This window comes from Littorina saxatilis, linkage group LG15 (assembly GCF_037325665.1).
Source record: "Littorina saxatilis isolate snail1 linkage group LG15, US_GU_Lsax_2.0, whole genome shotgun sequence".
Lineage (NCBI taxonomy): Eukaryota > Metazoa > Mollusca > Gastropoda > Littorinimorpha > Littorinidae > Littorina > Littorina saxatilis.
Genome location: NC_090259.1, coordinates 23,404,813 through 23,429,812, shown reverse-complemented (window position 1 = coordinate 23,429,812; position 25,000 = coordinate 23,404,813). Strand labels below are relative to the sequence as shown.

The 25,000-nt window shown below is 43.0% G+C and overlaps 1 protein-coding gene across 1 annotated transcript in view; it reads left to right on the top strand.

Annotated features, from left to right (window-relative positions):
- The first annotated feature begins 5,688 nt into the window (after nucleotides 1–5,688).
- The window catches only part of LOC138948854 (uncharacterized), a 24,816-nt gene continuing 5,504 nt past the window's right edge, over nucleotides 5,689–25,000 (top strand). The window contains exons 1-13 of the mRNA XM_070320478.1: nucleotides 5,689–7,944; nucleotides 9,672–9,785; nucleotides 10,008–10,234; nucleotides 10,938–11,156; nucleotides 12,862–13,024; nucleotides 13,394–13,558; nucleotides 16,871–17,044; nucleotides 18,694–18,977; nucleotides 19,682–19,925; nucleotides 20,852–21,016; nucleotides 21,591–21,834; nucleotides 23,629–23,768; nucleotides 24,812–24,964. Of these exons, the coding sequence (XP_070176579.1) occupies nucleotides 9,672–9,785; nucleotides 10,008–10,234; nucleotides 10,938–11,156; nucleotides 12,862–13,024; nucleotides 13,394–13,558; nucleotides 16,871–17,044; nucleotides 18,694–18,977; nucleotides 19,682–19,925; nucleotides 20,852–21,016; nucleotides 21,591–21,834; nucleotides 23,629–23,768; nucleotides 24,812–24,964 (2,292 nt within the window). The 5' untranslated portion in view covers nucleotides 5,689–7,944. The remainder of the gene's footprint in view (nucleotides 7,945–9,671; nucleotides 9,786–10,007; nucleotides 10,235–10,937; nucleotides 11,157–12,861; nucleotides 13,025–13,393; nucleotides 13,559–16,870; nucleotides 17,045–18,693; nucleotides 18,978–19,681; nucleotides 19,926–20,851; nucleotides 21,017–21,590; nucleotides 21,835–23,628; nucleotides 23,769–24,811; nucleotides 24,965–25,000) is intronic.

Below are 25,000 nucleotides of genomic sequence, written 5' to 3'. Positions count from 1 at the left end.
ACAGAAGAGGAAACGACATCCACACAATCAGACGCTATCCGTACTACACCCGCGCCCGGGTCCTTTCTGTCAGAGCCAGGCTTCGTCAGTGTGGAGACGGTCAAGACCTCCCAAACCATCATCCTCTCTTCCTCCATTGTCATCTCCTTCGTAGGTATCCTGCTCAACGTCCCTTCACTGGTGGTCTTCCGCCGTATGTCCGCGTCAGTCAACAACAGCTACATCCAGCTCCTTTTCTTTCTTGACACTGTCTGCCTGGTCTTCAACTTCCCCATGGTGATCGTGGAGATCTTTTACAAGGACGTCTTCTACTTGCCTCTGTACTACGCCTACTTCAAGATCTACTGCGCTATGCTGGTGGTCATCGCAACCCGGAACGTGCTGATAATCCTCACGGCTCTGATGACCCTTGACCGTACGCTGGCCGTGATGTTTTCCATGAAGAAGAGTCAATGCTGCTCCTGGCTGTCTTTCTCCAAGACCATCGCTGGCGTTGTCATGCTGCTGTCCCTCGCCGTGACATGCACGGATGGCGCGTTCCGGCTGCGGATTGAGGAATATGTGGATGAGGTCAGCGGTAATGTGTACGGGGTCATCCGTCCCACGGCGCTGTTTGCTAACTACATGAAGGAGTTCATGCAGGTGTGTGTGTGTGTGTGTGTGTGTGTGTGTGCGCGTGCGCGTGCTTGTTTGCGTGCGTGCGTGTGTGTGTGTGTGTGTGTGTATGTGTGTGTGTGTGTGTGTGTGTGCGTGCTTGTTTGTGTGCGTGTGTGTGTGTGTGTGTATGTGTGTGTGTGTGTGTGTGTGTGCGTGTGTGTGTGTATGTGTGTGTGTGTGTGTGTGTGTGTGTGTGTGTGTGTGTGTGTGTGTGATGGGAAGTAGTGATGGTGGTGGTTGTCGTCGTCGTGTATGTTTGGCTGGCTCGCTGGCTGGCTGCCTGTGGGTGTTTTTTCTCGTTGGAATTTTCTTCAATTTTTCCCTTGTTTTTCCTCCTTTTCTTCTTCATAAAAATTAATAGACAGGCAGTCAGACAGACAGACAGTTCTTCATGCATTCAATCGGGCAGACAGAGAATGTATATGCTCACATTGTATACTCATTAGTGGCTATCGGAACAGTTCCTTTTGCGCATTATTCTGAAAGGTTTATTACCAACGCACGAATGGATGCTTTCGATAGACGAGCTTCGTGAATAACTATGTCTGGTAATGTATTTGCTGTGGCAGAGTTGCACGCCTTTGAAACAGCGATGATTCCTTCATGACTTATTTTTGACTAGAATGACTAAGTTCAGTTATGTTTACTAGCATTGCATCCTTTCTTTTCACTTGACAACAGGTGTATCTGGGCGTCAACACGCTGTTCCAGTACTGGGCCATAGTCCTGACGATTCTCTCCAACATCGCTCTGCTGGTCTCTCTCATCCGACACGACCGTTTCATGCAGCAGGCCGGTGTAGACACCACCAACGCTTCCGTTCTCAGGTGCGTCAAGACAACCATTTCAACCGTGAAAGGATTATCTAAAAAATAGAAAATAAATTGCTAAACAGGAAAGCGCGATTTGTTGTATTTAAACATTTTTTTATTCAGGGTTTAACCTGGGAGAAAAAGGCAATCGGACATTTGTCCCCCTCAACCAAATTCCGATGGGACATAGTTTAAGGCAAGAAGCACCAAAGAGGCCTGAACGCGTTTTGACTAAAGATGCAAAATGGTGCAATATGGTGCCATCTGAGAATTGGCCGCTATATCGTGTTATCTGTGTGTGTGTGTGTGTGTGTGTGTGTGTGTGTGTGTGTGTGTGTGTGTGTGTGTGTGTGTGTGTATGTGTGTGTGTGTGCAGTGTGTGTGTGATCTGATGTATAGTGTACATTTGGTGGTGCAGTGGTATGTAATCTCAATGCGCCCTTTGACGCACTGAAGGGAATTGTGATGGGACATTTTCAGATTTAATGCGCCAATGGCGCAGGGCGCACTGGTAAATGAAACCCTGTTTATTAGCTTCTTTTTATGCCAAACATAATGTATGTATATATTTTCGGATTCAGAGTATGAGGAAGAATTCAACGCAATCATTTTTGAATCTATTCTTATCCCCCGAAAGCGGCGTATGGCAGCCTGAATGGCGGGGTAAAAACGATCATACACGTAAAAACCCACCCGTGCACAAAAAGGATTGAACGTGAGAGTTTCAGCCCATGAACGAAAATGGAGAAGAAGAAGAAGAAGAAGAAGAAGAAGAAGAAGAAGAAGAAGAAGAAGAAGAAGAAGAAGAAGAAGAAGAAGAAGAAGAAGAAGAAGAAGAAGAAGAAGAAGAAGAAGAAGAAGAATCTCTTCGTAAAATTACATTTAATTTGTTTCTTCATCTTGAAATTGAAATGTGATTCATTCTTACCTTGGCCTCTTTTTCAGGCGGTCCAACACATTCCGCTCGGTGAAAGTGGTACTGCTCTACTCCTTCTTCGTCACGCTCCTCGCTCTGCCTGTCACCTTGCTCCACATCATCGACATCGCCAGACCGGATTTGAGGAAGGCCCAGGGCAACCTCCACGGCATCTTTGAGCACTTGCTGCTCTTCCTGGACGTCATCAGCTCTGGTGCGGACTTCTTCGTCTTCTTCGCCATCAACTCTGCATTCAGGGCCGGCTTCAGGAGCTTGGTCCGCAAGGGTCTCTGCGGGCGTGGTGGTGCGACGACTGAGTCTATGACTGGACCGTAAAAACTGCCCCTGAAAAAGATACGATATCGATTAAACACACACACACATAAACGCACTCGCGCACGCATGCACTCGCGCACGCACGCTCACACACACACACACACACACACACACACACACAAACACACACACACAAACGCACGCGCGCACGCACGCTCATAGGCACGCATGCACGCACGCACGCACGCTCGCACGCATTCACGCCCGCACACACACACACACACACACACACACACACACACACACACACACACACACACACACACACAAACAAAACAGGACCACAATAAGCTAAAATGGTTGAGGAGGCGTTCTAAGAGTAATAGACAATACACATTTTCACATACTTTCCAACCCCCCGCGGGTTAGGGGGAGTCCCATATTGGTTGGGACTAGAAAGAATTTACCCGATGCTAACCAGCATGTCGTAAGAGGCGACTAACGGTTCTGTTTCTTCTCTTCTTTTGTCTTATTTCTGCCTTACCAGTCCTTTCACCTATATTTCCTTCCAAGAAAACTCTCCCTACTATTCCCTGCAGTTTTCCAATTCTTTTCTTGTTGTCTTATTTCTACCTGACTGGATCCATCACCTTTATTTCACTTACCAAAAGTCTTCTTTTCCACATCCTTATTTCTCTGCACCCCGCATGTCGTATGAGGCGACTAACGGATTCTGTTTCTCCTTTAACCCTTGTTAAGTGGTTCTTGTATAGAATATAGTCAATGTTTGTAAAGATTTTAGTCAAGCAGTATGTAAGAAATGTTTAGTCCTTTGTACTGGAAACTTGCATTCTCCCAGTAAGGTCATATATATTGTACTACGTTGCAAGCCCCTGGAGCAATTTTTTTATTAGTGCTTTTGTGAACAAGAAACACTTAACAAGTGGCTCTATCCCATCTCCCCCCTTTCCCCTATCCCATCTCCCCCCTTTCCCTCGTCGCGATATAACCTTCGTGGTTGAAAACGACGTTAAACACCAAATAAAGAAAGAAAGACATACTTTCCATGAGAAAAAACCTTTTGTTAGAAAATAAACATGCTAAAAACTGATAAGTCTAACCGAGGCAGCTGCAAAAATGCTTGAGCAAACGTAGGAAGTTCAGGAGCAGATTTGACGGTCCGGTCTCAACCACCCAGAAAGCAGAGCGCGCCCTCCGGACTTGAATAGCAAGGTCCAGAAGACAAGAAAAGAATGATTTTGGACTACAGAGATTCGCTTTGATGTGCAGAAAGTCACTGAAACCAAGGGTCCATCTGGGGTTCCAGCGATGCCTCCTGCTAATAGACGATGTTCGGAAAATACAATGGATTGGGTGAAAGTTACCAATAAGACAAAATGATATCCGGGTTCTTTTTAATATAGATCTGATAAAACAAAACTGTCGGACCCAAAAAGTTAGCTGAATAGACGACTTCTGGAAATGACTCTGTCAAGTTGTTATGGGCTGCGGAGAGTTGTTTTTCCTTGGGAAAAAAGGGCAAACAAACCCACGTGACATTGTACTCCAACCACTAGCGAGCGGCTTGTTTCTATACACGACTGACTGACTGACTGACTATTAGGGTTTGACGTCCTCTTAGACCAACTGGTCTATATTGGGACAGGTATTGGTAATACGCTGAAGATATGGTGTGATACTTTGATTCGAACAAGCCCGCTGTGGCTGTCTTCTTCGACACACCAGCATTGGGTTTGTCTCGTCAAAGTATCGAAATACGATCATGATAATGAGAGATGATGCATGCGTGTCTTCGTGTTTTCCAAGCCCTGAGACTTTCGCTGTGAACGTGGGATCTTTTTCGTGCGCATGTGTGCACACGGGGGTGTTCGGACACCGAAGAGAGTCTGCACAAAGTTGACTCCGAGAAATAAATCTCTCGCCGAACGTGGGGATCGAACCCACGCTGATAGTGACCAACTGGCTACAAAGCCAGCGCGCTACCAACTGAGCTACGTCCCCGCCCTTCTATACACGTCGTCAGCGAGCATATGAATAATACGCCACTCGATAATGATTGGCCTTTTTTTTCACGTGTGTTTGTTTGTCTCTTTTTCCAAGGAAAAGCAACTCTCCGCAGCCCGCAGAGTTATTTACAGAATTCGTCTATTCAGCAAACTTGTTGGGTCTGACATTTTTTTTTTAAATCAGATATTTAAACAGAACCCGGATATCATTTGTCTTACTGGTAACTTCCACTATGTCCATTTTCTGGACATCATTTGCTAACCCTAAGTCAGCATATTAGAGATAGGCCCTAACTCATAACATAACATGACACAAGAATTAACGAGACATGATACGACCTGACCCGACACGACACGATACGAGACGCGACACGATACGATACGAGATACGACACGATACGAGACGCGACTCGACATGACATGACATACATGACATAACATGACATGGCATGACATGACATAGCATTACACACACTTCTATTGAAGCACTATACTCTATATTGTAACTGTGTCGATCTGGTGACAACAGATCTGCCTTGTCATAACAGCAAAGCTACATATACATGTATTTCCCTGCAATGTTTGACAGTTTTGAGTGACATCCTAATTCAGCTAGCACTATTTTTGTTTGTTCAAAAATGTTACCCTCCACCACGAAATGAGTCGCATGTCACGTCGTGCGGTTCTGCGCTAGGCTTAATGTAAGTCCGGGGAGTGTCTGGTAACAGTGTGAGGGTCACCTTAGTCACAGGCTTATAACTCAAACAGTTTTCGCTCTTTTCTAAAACGGTTTTCACCACTGGATAGAGCATACAAAACTCTTTAGGAAAATGTAAAAATATGAAAATCATCAAAGGTGACATGCGACTCATTCCGTGGTGGAGGGTCACAAATGTGTTATTCAGGCATTTTGTTTACATTGTGTAATGCGATGCACAGAACATTATAAGATGTTTGGTGACTTGTTGACAGACCAGTTTTTTTGTTGGTCCAAGGGGACCATATCGTCTTTTGTTTCATCTTTATCGACCAAGGCCGAAGGCCGCGGTTGATAAATATGAGACAAAAGGCGATATGCTCCCCGAGGACCAACAACAAAATGATGGTCTGACAACAAGCCACCAAACATCGTTTTTGTCATCATTTTGGTTGTGCAACAAAATGCACAATAACCCACAGGGAGACGAATTTTTAGAATCCAACTCCGGGCCACAAAGCATCGTCACAGTAGCACGAGATAACACGTCAAACTTGTATGTGACGTCAAATGTAGCTTGTTGATAACATATATGTTGACGCTTTTCTTCCAGTCTCAAAATGTACAGAACTGCGATCATACGTGTGAGTTCAGTAAGTGTTGAGCATATTTCTTTTCTTTTTAAGTGTTTATGACTTTTCGTTGTGGATTTTGCGATTACAGAGATAAGTTGCAAATTGACCATGAGTCGCCGCGGTAATTATCAACATTGATTGGGTCTTTGAGAGTGAATGCTTACAATCGTTGTCCTCGGAAACACAAATCCAAAGCCGCGATGGTTCCACACATCAAACAATCAGCCTGATTGGCTTTTACTTTGACAATCCACGTTTCACCTGAAAGCTCAAACCCATTCACCACCTCGAGTTATTGCATGGGGAACATGAGATTTATTTCCCAGGTGTTTGTGAATGAAAACTCGTGAAAATGATGACAAAATAGTTTAATGCATAAGACGGAAAAATACATGTTCAATATAATAGACAAGCAGTTATGACAGATACTGTTCAACAAGGGTGTACTTTGTATTGAGAGGGAATGATATGTTTTTGAGATTTAAAAACCACACCAAACAAACGGTTACTATATGACAGTACATTAATGAAATGTATTATACGTTTCCTTGACGTTGTGCATGTGTATTTATTTAATTCTGTTTATTTGTGTCTTTAGAACAATAGTTCTTTTGTTCTCTCTCTCTGTTATGAGTGTTTAAAAAATAAACTTGTACAGTTCACTGAAGTGGTGTTTCAGATTGCATTTGAAAACAAACGGATAATGCCAAATAAAGACTGTAATTTAAATCAACCAATTATTGTGTTCTTTGAAATAAATACTTTTTGCACACGTGTTTCGCCATACATTGCAGGCCAACATTCGTTGCATTGTTCTCCTCAAGCCACCAAAACACCCAACCTGTAAACCTTCATTTATGATGAATTGATGTCAAAGCATCAGGCGCCTATGATTGCTTCGAGGGATCGTTTGCCACACGGTTCAAAGAGCTTCGAACCAGGAAGTTCAAGTTTTGTATTCTTATCACATGGTGTCAAAGACGGCCTCGAAGTTCTACGTGATTACAGTCTGCGCAAACAATGCTTCACAGGTGTTGAGAATCGAATAACGCTTGACTTTGGTGTAGGTCTATACATTTTTAGCTGTCGCACTGTGCTTGTTATTTGTTTGTTTAATATTTATTACAAAGTAAAGACAAATTGTGTATCCCTTTTACAGAGTTTTTTTCTCTCCAGCCTTCACACGTACGCTTCTTGCAGTTCTTTGTTGTTATTGGAACACGCTTAAAGGCACAGTGCAGCTCACAGCTTTCGTTTTGCGTTTTTGTTGCAGCTGAGTGCATTTACATTTCAAAAATCCTCATATGGTAGTAAAACAAACCCAAAACTACCCAACGTCGACATCTGTGAAGCTCGACAGTTTCTTGTTCACGCGAGTGCATAAATTAACCTAGTTATTACGTGGTGTTTGGTCGGAGTTCGATTCAACTGAGTGATTCCGGCCTCCATTTTGTTTTACACAAACTCATGATGACGTCTGACATAGTTTGCTTAGTGACGTGTCTTTTTGTGCATGATGTGGTGATCTACCTGATCTAAATTTAGATCCAAAAATAGGCCAAGACCAGCCGGGTCCGAGTACGAAATTAATTCGTAAAAAAATCGCAGTTCTTGACTCTTTGGGTGCAAGTCAATGAAACTTGGTAGTTCTTCTAACGGATAGCTGCCTGAGGTATGACTAAAAGCCCCAGGGGCTCCGTGCACCTGGATTTGACAAGTTCAGTACCTTTAAAGATCTCAATTGATAGCGTTTTCTTCTCGAGTCTTGTCGAGTTGGCTTATGTCCAGTGAGATTGTATTACGGAATTTAACACCGTGACTGCTGTTCGTGTGTGGGGAAAATAGTGAGCGATCGATTTTTAGAAGTTTATGAACTGGAAGGAACCAGAGGAGATAAGACAACGGGGGACTTAGACGTAAAGACGTGAGTACTTAAACCAGTTTGTAAGCTTTCTTATTTTAGTGTTGTCTTTTTTTGTTCGTGCTCTCGATCTCTGTCTGTGTCTGTGTCTCTTTCTGTCTATATGAGTTTAGTTTAGTCTGTCTGTCTTTGTCTCTGTCTATTTCTGTCTGTCTGTCTGTCTGTCTGTCTTTCTCTCTCTCTCTCTGTGTAGAATTTTAGTTTTCTATTTTCTATTTTTTATCTTGTATTTGTATTTCATTTTTGTAGTTAGTCCCTCATTAGGGCGAGGGTTGGATGTAAAAAAGCAGACCACTGCTTAATCTACTACCCTCGTTAAATAAAGAATTGCCATTGTCATTGTGTCTCTCTCTCTCTCTCTCTCTCTCTCTTTCTCTCTCTCTCTCTCTCTCTCTCTTTCTCTCTCTCTCGCTCTCTCTTTATCTATCGTTTATTTTTATGCGTTTAAAACACAATTAATCACAGATTAATTAGTATCACTGATACACACATTAAATAGATACATGAAAAAAAACACAATTAGGCCTACCTGAGACATAAGTTCACAAACAAAGTACAAACCGTCACTATCACTACCACCACACAGCCACCACCACCACCATCCGCATCATCATCATCATCATCAGCAGCAGCAGCAGCAGCAGCAGCAGCAGCATTATCATAGGTAAATATGGACAGTACAATACGCATGGGTAGCTCTCATCAGGTATCCATAAAAGAAAACCCTGCAAAAAACTACCCACCAACAACAACAACAATAACAATTGTAACAACAACAACAACAAAAACAACTACAACAACAACAGTAGTTGTTTGCTAAATTATGTATCTGTGTTGTTGTAGATTAGTCAGTTAAATAAACCCTGTTGATGTAATTTTATTCACTTTGTTGATATACGTAGTCCACACACACACACACACACACACACACACACACACACACACACACACACACACACAACGTAGGACGTAAAAACGTATGTGGAATTTTTTGTATTCCAAACAAAATGAAGGAAACATGTTTTCAACAAATATTTAAAAAAAACAAAAAAGAAATCAGCAATTGTCGTTTCACAAACCAGACCATTCTGATCAGTCATCGCTCAACGGCTATCGCCAGTTATCTCTCTGACCGGACGCTACAGTCCTACGCGAATCTATCAAAAACAAGAATACAGAGTTATCTCCCATATGTTGTTCACGAGCAGTGTTCGCGAGACGAAAATGATTGCAGATTGGCCGACTTCGACAGTGATCTCCGTTAGATGATAAAGACACCGTTCTAAGGTCAAAACAAGTCGAAATTTTGGGACTGCTGCCGGAAGGAGACCGTAATATATGGTTGCATCACAGTAAAAAAATCGTCTGCTCCACTGAGCGAGCGTCTAAACCAAACGGTTGATTATCACGTGACACTTATGCCATATTTAGAGTTGTTTGCACAGTAAATACAGCCGCGAAAAATAGCTCGCTTGAAACTGTCTTACATATCAATTCCTTTGTAATTTAAAAATTACACAACACCATGAAAAATCATTATCGACGATCGCGAATCTGCTTACATCCATAACACATTACGAAAAGATCTAAATATGTAAAAAAAAAATCGATTTCCTCGCCAGACAAGGAAAACCAAGGCTTTAGGGATGAGCAGAACGCATTTTGACCTGAAGTCAGGATGAAACCAGACATCATACTTGATAACTACACTTGCTTTTGTCCATTACCAGATGGATGTACCTCATTTTGTAGACGGGTATCCCCCACCCAAACCTCCTTCCACCAAGCCTGAGGAGGTTTTCCATGCCAATGATTTTGCCGATATAGACAAGAACGCAAGAAAGGTTTGTTTTTTAAGCGTTATCTTGCATTTTGTTTAAATGTGTGTGTGTGTGTGTGTGTGTGTGTGTGTGTGAGGTGTTTCTTTTATTCAGTAAGAATGATGTTCGCGTCAATTCGATAATCGTTTGCTGCTTTTTGCATAAGCTTGTGGACTGAAAAAGCTGACTGCGCGTAAATAGGAATAGCAATTCGATAATGACATCAGATTGCTTTTCAAAACACAGGCACCAGATACACTTCGCAACAGCTACGATGACCTTCTTGCTCATCTGCTCAAGGGCGTGACCTCTGACCTCGGCAAGGTCAGGTCAATCTTCGTCTGGCTTTCGGCTCAACCTGTTTTGACCATGACCTTCCCCAAGGTCACGAGAGGAGACACACCCCACGCGTGGCTGAAGCGAATCAAGTTTGATCGTACAATCTACACTGACTTCTTTGCCCTTCTGTGCAGGTAAGATTGACTTCGTGTGGGTTGGGGGATGGGCAGGAGGAATGTTATCACAGCAAAATTCAAGCGTTGACTGAAATTCTCAAGGTCATACACGCCGTATAGGAGGGCTTTCAGGCCGCGTTCGCTGTACAGAATTCTGAACATGATTCTCAGGGTAATCTTGAACTTTAGTGTGTTAAATTCATAGCTCAGAATTCAGAGGCATTTAAACCTCCAAATTTGCAGAACCTGCACTTGTATGCAGAACAAGTCATTTTAGATCCCCTTGGAGTCACGGAATGAACTGTACGAATGCTCGGAATGCATTTCGTTTACATGCGTAAAAGAAGGAATTATCCTAAGCGGCGATAGGGGAGGAAACTCCTGTTGCCTTAGTGATGTCTCTTGGATGACAACGTAGCCATTCTTGGGCCGTTTCAGTTCGTCGATCAAATGACCAAATTAATTAATTATGCTAAAGTTTGGAGTTCAATCCGTCAATTAATTTCACGACAAATGTTCTTTGGCTTGATTACAGGGACCTGTATTAAAAATAAGTAAAGAATGCCACTGGATTCTGAGCTATGAATTTAACACACTAAAGTTCAAGATTACCATTCTCAGCCCTATCTTTTCAAACTCGTAGCCCCGGAAAGTCATAAATAGACCACAGCTTTAACCATTCACTAACCGTATATCTCAATCTTCTGACTCATCGACACAGAAAAGCAGAAATACCGTGCGTCACCATCGAGGGGTCCAGCAAAGGAGCCGGCTACGAAGTGGGTCAGACGGGCCTGAAAGTGACCAATCGCTGGAACGCAGTGCACGTGCAGGGCTCGTGGCGACTGGTCAACGTGCCCTGGGCACTCATCACCACAGACGGTCTGGCCGAAGGGGACTGGGAGCTCGTGGAGAAAAGTGGACAGGCTGTCCGAGAAAAGTACAGCAATCTTTGTCTTGTCATTATAACGTCATTGCCATGATAATCCCGAAAAGAACAGATAAAACAAACAAAACAAAAAATATTCTCACCCACAATGAAACAGCGAATACCATTGTATTGAGAATAGCACAATCCCAATCTTGAATGTTACCAGAAACTGATGCGTTTTATATCAACAGCCTTGATTCCCTTTGGGGGGTTTGTGTGTGTGTGTGTGGGGGGGGGGGGGTGCAACACTCCTCAAAGAAGTTGCATAAGGTGGAGAGAAGCGTATCGGTCACCCGTGGAAAAACGGGTACAAAAAGAAGAAGCACTTATCTGGTTGCAATTCAAAGGGCGATGATGATAATAATAATAATACTAAAACATTCTTTTATAGCGCTGTTCACCGCCTAATGGCAAGTCTCATGGCGCTTTACATTGGACATTAAAATTCAACATTTTACATATAAAAAGTTTCCTCGTAAGAAATAAAATACAAGCATTAATAGCTTACATTTCATAGACAACGACCACTTATAAAAGATAATCTAGAAATATACAGCGGTTATTTCCCTTGTCAGAGTATTGACGTTTGATGACAGCAACGTATGAACCTAATACGGTTTATGGCATTCAAGGGGTTTTAATGGCCATCATGTAGCCGGCATCACAGTGGCCAATGGACTCATCTGATCTGTTCTTGTCTGTCAGTCAAAGAACACTCATGACCTTGCGTCACTCACTCATCGCAGTGTATCATTCATAGTCTTTTCTCTTTTTCAAGAGAAACGATATCGATTAAAAACAATATAATAAAATAAAAACCAGACGTCTCAAATCTCTGACATCAGAAGCCAAACAACGTTCGAAAAAACCCGTCATAACGTGAATAATGGCGTCACATAAAAGTCCTGTCACTTAGGCTAGCTTCAGTCACACACGCGATTCAATCGTTGAGATTCAATCGTGCGATTCAATCTTGAGCCGATCGCACATCACATCGTAGGCCATTGACCCGTCACACGATGAACGATAGACGAACGATTGACTAACGATTGACGAACGATAACTCCACGCGAGCGGGGCGGAAGTGACGTGTCACAGTGAACACGGCAAACGCGCTTTGCGAGAGCAGACGCTAATATTCGAACATCGCTCTACCTTTCTGAAAAATACCTTTCAGCATTACGCCTCTGCGAGAAATAAAGTTCCCAGACAATTGCAATTAATGTTTCCCGACCGCTGTACACGCCTAAAACGTCTCCTTTATATCTGAGTAAGAAACTATTCTTCCAAAAAGTTTTGAATCGACAAAGAGACGCTGTCCGCCACTGTCCGCCATTATTTTACGTCACGGCGTGAAGGCCGCAACGACGCTTTCTGATTGGTTCTGCCCCTGCGATTGACTGGCGACTGGGTCGCAGGAATAGAACAAGTTCTAAAGCTCAAAGCTACGAGGGAATCGCATGAGACTGAGTCGCAGACTTGTCGTAGTTATTTTGCACGACTCAGTCGCCCGTGTGACAGGCCGGGTAAATCTCACGATTGAATTGCGTGTGTGACTGCCCTCTAACTGCATGTCTCCAGAGGAAGTGACCTAGAATTCTGGCGAGAACGAAGTTTAATTGCCTCGATGACTTCAACATATCAGTAACAGTAATAAATAATCGCAAAGTCACCGCCAGGCTGTGCATGCATCGGTATCGTATATCATTAACAGGGAGGTGTCAAGAAAGGAAGTACGACAGGACCTGGACGAGTTCTGGTTCTTGACGGACCCCGAAGACTTCAACGCCTTCTGCCACGCCAGCGATCGCCACTGGCAGCTACTCCAGCAGCCCTGGACCGACCAAGAGTTCCTGGGCACTCCGAGATACGCTGAGGTGCTGCTGGCGGGATCACCGTTTTCATAAAAAAACAATGATATTAAATAGCTTTTTCACAGCGCAAGTTCCATACAAAAATCCAAATGATATTGATAATAAAATGCTTTTCAACAGCGGCAAGTTCCATAAAAAGTCCAAATGATATTGATAATAAAATGCTTTTCCACAGCGCAAGTTCCATAAAAAGTCCAAATGACAGACCTTATAAAGCTTTCCGTAGCGCTGCTGCTGCTGCTGATGATGATGATGATGACGACGACGACGACGACGCTGACGACGACAAGGTGATGATGATAAACTTTTTTTTCTGTTACATTCTTGACGACTTTAAGGCTTTTTTTTCTTCATGTTTGCCCCTCCCTTTAGGACTATTTCACCTCAGGCTGGGAGATACTTACGTGCGAGAGCGGGGTGCTTGATGCAAACGAGGGACGATGTCAGATCGCCTTCAGTCATCCTGAGGGGGCAACCAGCGCGTCCCTCACCTACAATCTCTACTTCAACCCCGCCTTGTCCAAAAAACCTTTGCCGGTGAGCCTAGATCAGTCTGCTGCTAGTTGATGTCAATATTCAGAGTTCACAGAAACAGGGCGTGGCTTTCTTGTTTTTCCTGTGAGCCTATACCAGTCTGCTACTAACTAGTAGATGTCAATATTCAGAATTCACAGAAAACAGGGCGTTAAGGAGTCCTGAACAAGAAGTGACATAATGTTTACTTGACGCCATAATTTGCGTGATTCGATTTTTGTTTTGCTTTTGATGACTGAGGTTTTACTTCAGACGGAATGTTCAAGAAAAAGACGTCTTCATTTGTTCAGGCTCGTGTAAGCCATCATTCTAGCCATCGCAGATATGTCCACTCGAGATATGAGCATCTCTCAGCTGAAACACATGGCTAAAACCAGCAGACTTCCTTTTTTTCTGTGCAGAGTGAGAAACATTTGCAGAATTAATTTCCCATGTGGCGCCGCTTGCGTCAATCAGAAAGAAAAATAAATAAATTCAGTCAAATTGGCGTGTATATGTCGTGCCGGTGTAACACGAAATATTTACTCAACGAAAAATTTACTCCGGAGTAAATATTTCGTACGAAATTTTTACTCCGAGTACACTTTTTGTACGAGAAAAGAACTCCCCAAGGCAAGAAAAAATTACTCCCTCCACGAAATTTTTACTCCCCATTTTTTTTACTTCCACAAAAAATCTCGTACGCAAAAATGGGATGCGGGCGAAGGGAAAATGCCAAAAAGTGATCTCGCGCACACGAATGTCGCGCTACCCTCCTTCCACCCCTTCCACCAACAAGACTAACAGAGGACAAGGGAGTAAACATTTCGTACACCTGGCATGGGAAGTTAAATTGCTCGTTTTGGAGTGAAGTAATTTATTCGTTATTTATTCGTCAGGGGAGTAACATTTTTGTACGAAATGTTTACTCGGAACTCACCTGTCTTGGGGAGTAATTTTCTCGTGCAATGGGGGAGTGCTTTTTTCGTAAAGGGAGTAACTTTTTCGTACGAAATGTTTACTCCGGAGTAAAAATCTCGTGGGAGTCATTTTCTCGTGTTACACCGGAATCAGTCGGCAGCATTTTTGCCCATTTCGCGTAATCGGCAAAACGCAGCCCATGAACGCAGGAGAAGAAGAAGATGAGAATGGATGTTGATGATGATGATAGGTATTGTTTACGCCCTCACGGTAAAACCATTAGGAGCATGTTACAGGGTTTGACCCCGACTATAGATGGTAAAAAAAAAAAAAGACAGAAAAATATAAACAATTTAAAAGGGCCACCACAAGGGAGGGGTGGTTGTCGCGCTCCAGCTCACGGTCAACGAGGCACCCAAGCCGGAGGTGGTTTCAAGAAGCGTCATTGAGATGGTTTTGAGATCCATCTGGATCATTATGTGTCACTTCCTGAACTCAGGTCAAAATGAGTTCGACTCATTCTATCCCTGACAGGATGCCTTGGTTTTCCTTGTCTGGCGAGGAAATCGGGTTGTTTTTTTTTTTTTACATATTTAGATCTTTTCGTAATGTGTTATGGATGTAAGCAGATTCGCGTTCGTCGATAATGATTTTTCATGGTGTTGTGTAATTTTTAAATTACAAAGGAATTGATATGTAAGACAGTTTCAAGCGAGCTATTTTTCGCGGTTGTATTTATTGTGCCCTCCCCCCTTTCCCCGTCGCGATATAACCTTCGTGGTTGAAAACGACGTTAAACACCAAATAAAGAAAGAAAGATTTACTGTGCAAACAACTCTAAATATGGCAAAAGTGTCACGTGATAATCAACCGTTTGGATTCCGCGCTCGCTGGAGCAGACGAATTTTTGACAGTGATGCAAAAATATATTACGGCCTCCTTCCGGCAGCAGTCCCAAAATTTCGACTTGTTTTGACCTCAGAACGATGTCTTTATCATTACTGTGAAGAACAGAACGGAGATCACTGTCGAAGTCGGCCAATCTGCAATCATTTTCGTCTCGCGAACACTGCTCGTGAACAACATATGGGAGATAACTCTGTATTCTTGTTTTGATAGATTCGCGTAGGACTTTAGCGTCCGGTCAGAGAGATAACTGGCGATAGCCGTTGAGCGATGATGATCAGAATGTATGTGTCAGTGCTGGCAGTCAGCGCTGCCGTTGTGGGTCTCAGTCTTTGTTTATTAGCCAGATCTAGATGTGGCACTATTCAGCACGTGTACGGGAACGTGTACGGGTAACGTCATCAAATTTAGTTTTTACGGCACGCGTTTGCCAAGATCTGCAGTCTGGGTGGGAGCAAAACAACGTATGATTTTGAACATTGGAGAAAAAAAAGTGAGTCACGGGTGACGTAATATCTACACGTAGGGGAAGGGCTCCTAATATGGACCGGCTCCTAAAATGGACCACCACAAACTAACGGCGCTGGAGCGCTCAAAAAAGTTTTATTCGCTGTATTCACCCTCTCTGGATGACTTGCACATGTCAAAACAGTTGCAGAAACACAAATCTCAAAACCGTTAGGCTTTTTCTCTCTTTTCACTTTTGGCAGCGTTCACTCTAAATTTGCCGCCTAAAACGGACTCGTTTCTGTCTACAGCCAAAGCTGTTATCAAACAAAAATGGCTATATATGACAGCTAAAACCGTATTTGTTACATTTTAGCAGTGTTGACCCCGAGTTTCTTCTGCAAACAAAAAATAATAGCAAAATCTCAAAGTATGTGCGAGTCCTCTAATATGGACCACCTTCAACAAATCGAAGAAAATAAAAGCTATAGGCTATTTTCATTAATTCATTAAGAAGCTTGCTGGTAATAACCTATAACTAGCCCTCGAGATTTAAAAAAAATGCAACGAAAAGTCTTCTTTTCGTGGAAGTTGATAATTTCACTTATTTTCACTCTGTTTTTGATAAGCTTCTTTAGTTTCCTGCTGTTCTTCAAATAATGCTCTCATCAACCCGAAACAGATAAATCTAGAGCATATTTTAATTAGGCTGATTTGTACACTAAGTTGTATCATGGTATTTTGAAATATAGGGGGCTTTTTACAGTGATTCGTGAAGGCCGCTTCACTGGTCCATATTAGGTGCCCAGGCTCCTAATATGCATGGACCCTTTGTGATTTTTTCTGTATTTAATTTTTGCTGAATGTGTATCAAAGCTATTTTACTCTAATTAGGCCTAACGGTTAACCTAAGAAAGAAGGACTACCAAACACAAAATGAAACTTCTTTGCAAGAAAACAAGCTATTTATCAGCATGAAACAAAAAGTGGTCCATATTAGGAGCCCTTCCCCTACGCGTGCAGGTCTTTGCTACACGTTCGATCATCTATATTATGTCACAGGAGGAGCTGCAGCTCGTGCGCTACGTGCTGGAGAACAGCAAGGAGGGTCAGAAGATGCTGGCCACACGCCTGCCCCAGGACGGGGTCTACAGGATCGAGATCGCTGGGGTCATGGACGGCACGGTCACCGGGCTGGGCGAGTTCCGCATTAACTGCCGCAACGTTGGAAAAACGGTAATGTGCGCTAGCGAAATTGTCGTATTGTAACGCAGGAATAAGCAACTGTTGCAAATGTCGCTTTTTTTGCTCGGCGAGTTCCGCATTTAACTGCCGCAACGTTGGAAAAACGGTAATGAGCGCTTGTCAAATTGTCGTATGGTAACGCAGGAATATGCAATTGCTGCTAATGTCGCATATTTTGCTCGGCGAGTTTCGCAACATTGGCAAAACGGTTTACGCCGGCTTTTGAAATTGTCGTATGGTAACGAAGGAGTAAGCAGTTGTTGCAAATGTCGCAGTTTTTGCTCGGCGAGTTCCGCATTAACTGTCGCAACTTTGGAAAAACGGTAATGTGCGGTTTTGAAATTTCCGCATGGTAACGCAGGAGTAAGTACTTGTAGAAAATGTCGCTTTTTATGCGACAGGTTAATCTTTGCTACGGGACAGTTGGCATGCAATTAGCTAGTTGGCCTATGCAGACGTCACCGCTAAGATTCTTCTACATGCTTCCAAATACCTCAAAACTTTGGCCGTTGAAGACACTGTCGCAACGTTGAAAAACCCGTCATGTGCTCTTTTAAAATTGTCGTATGGTATCGCAGAGGATTGCAATTATTGAAAATGTTGTTGTTTTTTGCCGCAGGTCAATTTTGTGACGGGGCAGTTGGCATGCATTTAGTTATGTGGCCTATGCAGACGTCTTCGATGGCCATTGACATCGAAAGCTAAGATTCTTCTGCATGCCTCCAAACGAGATACCTTTGGCAGCTGAATAATTTACTATGCGTGCAATAAAACACAGTGCAACCTCTGATCTAAGACTCGCTCTCAACTAAGACCTCAAATAAAGGTACTGTTGTACAAGTATTGTGTACGAGGAAATTCAAGTTGATTGCGTGTACAGAAGTTGAGAGTCCACAATCACGCGTATACAGATGTGTGATTAAATTATATTTGAGTTGGTGTTTTTGCTGTTAATTCAATTGAACATAGGAACTGCAAAGTAGTTCATCGTAGCATCGAATACTAATTCCAGTAAAAATGGACATTTTAACTCGGGAAATCGTGTATACTTTTTTCAAATGTGTTAATTTGTTAATTTGTTCAGGGGTATGTAACAATACGTGTTTTGAATACAAAACTGAAAAAGTAAAATATTAGACTAAAAAAACAAACAAGGATATGTTATAGGAACCTTTAATTGTGACAAAGCAATACGATACAGTCACCGATCTTCCATTAATCTTCATCTGAGACTGGTCTCAGTCTCGCTTGTGTCTTCCGAACGCGCTTCTGGACTTCTTCTTTTTCTTCTGCGTTCGTGGGCTGAAACTCCCACGCACACTCGTGTTTTTTTGCACGAGTGGAATTTTACGTGTATGACCGTTTTTTACCCCGCCATTTAGGCAGCCACACGCCGTTTTCGGAGGAGCTTCTGGACAATTTGTCAGATAAGTGTATTTACTGTCTTATAAGTGTTCCTCTGTCCACTTACAAGACCGCGAGGTCGAAGATCAGTGACTGTATCGTATGGTTTTGTCACAATTAAACGTTCCTGTAACAGTACTTGCTTGTTTTTGGATTCTGAATATTGGAACGTTGGCAGTCTATTTGTTTTTGGATTTAAATATTGGACTTTTAAAAATAGTTTGAACTGTACACAGCCCCAACCCTTTCCGGATGGATGTAGCCAGATAGGATACAACGAACACGCACGAAACGAGGGTCTGGTGGAACCGTCACATCAAGATGGCATTGTAGAAGCACAGCAGGGCGAGAGAGTGGATTTGAGGTTCAAATTCCAACCAGCTAAGAAAACTATTGAGAACGTACAAGCCACCCTCACACACAAAGCACAGCAGGGGGAGAGAGTGGACTCGAGGTTCAAATCCCAACCAGACAAAAAAAGTAATGAGAAAATACAAGCCATCCTCACACACAATAGCAGGTATTTCTTATTAATCTTGATCTTGTTGTTGTTGTTGTTGTTGTTTTGTTGTTGTTGTTGTTCTTCTTCTTCTTCTTCTTCTTCTTCTTCTTCTTCTTCTTCTTCTTCTTCTTCTTCTTCTTCTTGTTCGTCTTCCTGTTCGTCTTCTTCTTCTTCTATTATCTGGGTTTCACAACATCACTTTTCTTCTTCTTCTTCTTCTTCTTCTTCTTCTTCTTCTTCTTCTTCTTCTTCTTCTTCTTCTTCTTCTTCTTCTTCTTCTTCTTCTTCTTCATCGTCGTCATCTTCTTGCTCGTCTTCTTGTTCGTCTTCCTGTTCGTCTTCTTCTTCTTCTATAATCTGGGTTTCACAACATCACTTTTCGTACCTTAGGCATTTGCACCAGCAAGAGAGCACAACGAAAGTCTAAAATGCATTGGGCAATGCACAACAGACAATAATTCATCGAAATCAACGATGTTGAAACCAGCAATGAGTGAAAATAGGTTTGGGTAGGCAAGTACACAATCAACCAAACTATCTCTCTTACCTGTGTGTAAACTTACCTATTAGGCTACTTCATCTGTTGCTAGCTTGCGTGAGCGCATGCGTACGTGTGTGTCAGCGCGTGCGTGCTTCTTTGTCTGCATGCGTGCGTGCGTTGGTTCAAACCTGTCTGCATGCTGGCTTTCCTCTCTGGCAACACGTTTATGTGTGTGTTGAAGAAAATCCGAAGACCTGTCCAAACTGGTAGAGGTCAAGACCAACAAAGACGACGTCTGTGTGTCGGTTCAAGTTCCACGTGACGACGCCATAGCGGAATACGGACTGATCATTATGGCTGTTCTCGACGAGTCGTCACGTGACAGCGACGACCAACCTGCAGAGATCAACTACAATACTTTGGTGAACTACCTCATCACTTCCGACACGAAGTTGGTCAGCGCTGATACGAAGAACATTGTGCAGGTAGACATGCAATGCGTTCTTTAATTGTTTGTGTTGTGGCCTGAGAAAAGAGCGGCGCAACTGATCGCCACTGCTTTGACATGTGCGAGCTATCCAGAGGGGGTACATATGTCAAATGAAACAGTTTCTCCGCGCTCTTGTGCAGGGGCGTCTTATCCAGGTGGGGCCATGGGGCTAGAGCCCCACCACTTTTTCCCCCCTAAAAAAAAAAAAAAAAAAAAAAGAGAGAGAGAGAGAGAGAGAGAGAGAGGAGAGAGAGAGAGAGAGAGAGAGAGAGAGAGAGAGAGAGGAGAGAGAGAGAGAGAGAGAGAGAGAGCCTCAAAGGGAAAGAACTCGATAACGCTCTTCTTTTGCAATAGAGACAGAAAGTTCCGATTTGGTGTGTCTGCTGCTTTTTCACGTTCAAGTAAGTGTAAAGTAAATATTCCTTGATATTGTTTGATAGCCCCACCACTTTTTCATAGCGTGTGACGCCCCTGTTGTGCCGTTGTTTTGTCGGCCATACTGGGGTCCCTTCCCATACATGATACATCAACCTTCCCTGTCCTTCTCTTGTCTGTCTGTCTGTCTGTCTGTCTGTCTGTCTGTCTGTGTGCATGTATGCCTGTCTGTATGTCTCTCTCTCCCTGGCTAGCTCTAACTGTCTCTCTCTGTCAAGGTCTTTGCATTTCTTAAGGACAGACGGGTAATTCGAAGGTGAGAAGGATCACGATTAAACAATTTCAGTGCATCCTGGGTGGGTGATCTCTCTCTCTCTCTCTCTCTCTCTCTCTCTCTCTCTCTCTCTCTCTCTCTCTCTCTCTCTCTCTCTCTCTCTCTCTCTCTCTCTCTCTCTCTCTCTCTCTCTCTCTCTTTCTCATTCTTCTCCTCTCTGTCTCTCCTAGCTGGCGATATTTGCATGTGAATGTGTTGCTGTTTGTCCACAGAACAAAAACGATCTTCTCGCGGCCATGAAAAATGTTGACGTTGCCAAATTCCAACAGAGCGTCAAAGCGCTGGGTAAACTTGACCCTTTGACCCAAAGCAAGGTCAATGAATTTCAGAAGACGGTCAGCAAGTTCAAGGTCGCCCAGATGCAGGTTTTGGTGCAGGTTGGTATTGGTGATCATTGTCATAACCAGTGTTGTAGTTATCATTGTCAATGATTACGTTATTCCTTTCGTTTATTCGTCATTTTCATCAATTCATAATCATCATCATCATCATCATCATCATCATCATCATCATCATCATCATCATCATCATCATCATCGTCGTCGTCGTCGTCGACGTCCTCATTGTTGTCCCTGCAATTGCTATATCATTGCATTTACCACCACAGCAGCATTGTTGCCTTCGATCGATCCTTGCCATTGTCATCTAGACTATAACTGAGTCATGCTTTAGTATAATTATTTTAGGTTCTCTGGCTGGGAATATAAAGGTAGTTTTAAATGTCTCACCAGGTGTTGTTGTTGTTGTTGTTGTTGTTGTTGTTGTTGTTGTTGTTGTTGTTGTTGTTGTTGTGCTTTTCGTGACTTTCTTCACGATGAAAAGTAAGTTTCTCGTGAAGTTACGACTTTCCCAAGTGTTAACGAAATAGTTATACAGTACTCTCTTCATTCATACTTTGAAATTGTATCAACTTCTATGTTCTCATCTATTATTTTGCCTTCACTATGTCAGGCCATGCACGGCTCTGACATCAACCAACTGGAACAAGCCCTGGCAGACTACCAAAAACTTGATGGCGTCAATTTGGACGTCATCACTCAAGCTAAGGCCTGTCTGGAACTTCTGAAACTCCTGAAAGACGACGTGGATGTGGTCCTGCTGGAAAAAGCGTTACGTCATGCATATGACGTCAAATTACAAAACAACGTCAACACACACACAGCGGAAGAAGTACTGGTGGAACATTACGAGAAAGGTACATGTATACGTATCTGGTTTAATGACAACCAACACAGTTAAAGCAAACGGAAATGACTCTTTTTTGCCTTCTTTTCCAGAATGACATATCTGACGTCAAAAGCGAAGCAAAGTTTAAGAAGACGCCATGATGCGTAAAATGGCGTCACCTAAACAAAATTCTCATTTCTCCTGCAAGTCTCCCGATCCCGAAGAACTGACAAAGATTTTCGAGAATGAATTAAGTTTGTCTCGACGACTTCGTCAAATATATTCAGTAGTAGTAAAACTACTCATCAGGTCATTGCCAGGCCGTGCAGCCATGTATCAGTATCGTATGTCATTAACGTCAAAAGGTTCAAACCTTTTCGCATAATAAGTTCTGATCATGCACGGCTTACTTACTTTACTTACTGCCCATTAGGCCGGTTGGCATGTAGGACAGCACCAACGGACGATCATGCACGGAGGCACAGTTCAAAACAGTTCCGTTTACAACCTAAGATCTGCAGAGGCAGATATTCCAAAATTCATTTTAAAGGCACAGTCCTTCCCAACGATCCTTCTCAAGAATAAAGAAAATTGTTTAGCAGTGTCAGGGTTTAAAAAGAGAAGAAAAAAAACTACCATGACTGTGGCTGTAAGAATTTGCAATAAGATTTAACATTAAAGGCACAGTCGTTCCCGTGTAAACAACTCAACTCACCATCTCAGATCTGGCCAAGTTTTTACATGGGGTAAGACCATCCCCCAACTTTGTCACACACACACACGCACACACACACACACACACACACACACACACACACACACACACACACACACACACACACACACACACACTCTATCCCCCCACCCACCCCCACCCCACCCAGACTCACACACACAAACACTCACTGGCTGCTTCATGTGCATAGTGAGAATTGTTGTCGATGCATTAATTTCACAGATTGCAACAGTCCGTGTCCGTAACAAATGTAATTCATCCAGAAAAATTCTTCAATCAGTCAATCAATATGAGGCTTATATCGCGCGTATTCCGTGGGTACAGTTCTAAGCGCAGGGATTTTTATATTTTTTATTTTATTTTATGCAATTTATATCGCGCACATATTCAAGGCGCAGGGATTTATTTATGCCGTGTGAGATGGAATTTTTTTTACACAATACATCACGCATTCACATCGGCCAGCAGATCGCAGACATTTCGGCGCATATCCTACTTTTCACGGCCTATTATTCCAAGTCACACGGGTATTTTGGTGGACAGTTTTATCTATGCCTGTACAATTTTGCCAGGAAAGACCCTTTTGTCAATCGTGGGATCTTTAACGTGCACACCCCAATGTAAGTGTACACGAAGGGACCTCGGTTTTTCGTCTCATCCGAAAGACTAGCACTTGAACCCACCACCTAGGTTAGGAAAGGGGGGAGAAAATTGCTAACGCCCTGACCCAGGGTCGAACTCGCAACCTCTCGCTTCCAAGCGCAAGTGCACTTACCACTCGGCCACCCAGTCCTGGAGCAAAGAGAGCACCCGGGCTGTTGATCTTGGGTGCGAGTCCAATTGGAGGGCTGGTCATATCCCATGTAAAAGCCTAGCTATATTGGAGATGGTGAGTGGAATTGTTTACACGGGAACGACTGTGCCTTTAATGGTAAATCTTATTGCAAATTCTAATAGCCACAGTCATGGTAGGTTTTTTTTCTCTTTTTAAACCCTGACACTGCTAAACAATTTTCTTTATTCTTGAGAAGGATCTTTGAAAATCTGTGAGTCTTGAGTATTGAGTTCTTTTTACATCAATTTCAGGATTATATGAAGCGTTCCACAGGCGTTCATTGGAAGCCGTGAAAACAGCGTTGGCTCACGCTGTGAAGTCATGCGTGGCGGCACGCATCAAGGGAGAGTTCATTTTCCTCAGGGCTCAGGAAATGTCCATCCACTTGGAGGTTTGTTTCGTTGTTTAGGCCAAGAACAAAATCTGTGTTTTCGATTCCCCAACCGACCCGACTCTTTTTTTCCTCCTGACCCTAAAACTTTTTTTTTTACTTTTCAAAATATATCAAATGAACTTTAAAAAACGTGCGTGAAAACTTCTATTATATATATATAACAAAGGAAGCAAGCTGAAGGCTTACTTAGCAAAGGCCAGACGTTTAAATATATATAACACCTTCCAATGCATAAGTAAGGGAAGGGCAAAGTGTAACAGTTAGAGCTATACTTACTATGTGATCCACCAGAAGATTTGTGTAATTCATCAGAAAGTAAGTGCACAGTGGCACCAGCCTTGTCAGATCTCCAACAGTCTGAGAAAATCCGGTCTTAAAAAGGAGGCAGTCTTAAATGGAGGTAAATTTAAAGAGGTTATGAACAAAACATCATCAGGGCGGGGATGTAGCTCAGTCGGTAGCGCGCTGGATTTGTATCCAGTTGGCCGCTGTCAGCGTGAGTTCGTCCCCACGTTCGGCGAGAGATTTATTTCTCAGAGTCAACTTTGTGTGCAGACTCTCCTCGGTGTCCGAACACCCCCGTGTGTACACGCAAGCACAAGACCAAGTGCGCACGAAAAAGATCCTGTAATCCATGTCAGAGTTCGGTGGGTTATAGAAACACGAAAATACCCAGCATGCTTCCTCCGAAAGCGGCGTATGGCTGCCTAAATGGCGGGATAAAAACGGTCATACACGTAAAAGCCGTGGGAGTTTCAGCCCATGAACGAACAAACAAACAAACAGAACATCAGAGAAATACATGTCACACACACATAGTGCTTGTTATGCGCTATAGAAATCTCCTTAATAAATAAATAAATAAAAATCAAGGTCTAAAAAGGAGTATGTCTTAGATAGGAGGGGGGGGGGGTGAGAATTCTTTGTCACCGTTTGTATACCCATGTTTGTACAATCGCCATGAACTCATATGAGAAAGGGTGATGAATGGGTGTTCGTTGTTTGATTTTGAACATGAGAAATCTTTCTGTCTTTTTCAGGCGATGAAGAAGCTGACCGACAAGATCGGAAAACTGACGTCGAATGACCTGATGAAAATCGCCGGGAGCAAAGGAAAAGAAGGTCACCCCCATGTCAAGTCTGTTGTCATGGCAACCTTCATTCTGCTTGGGGAGAGAGAACAGGAGTTGTGGGTAAGGACTTTGTTGACGATGTTCTTGGGGTTGGGT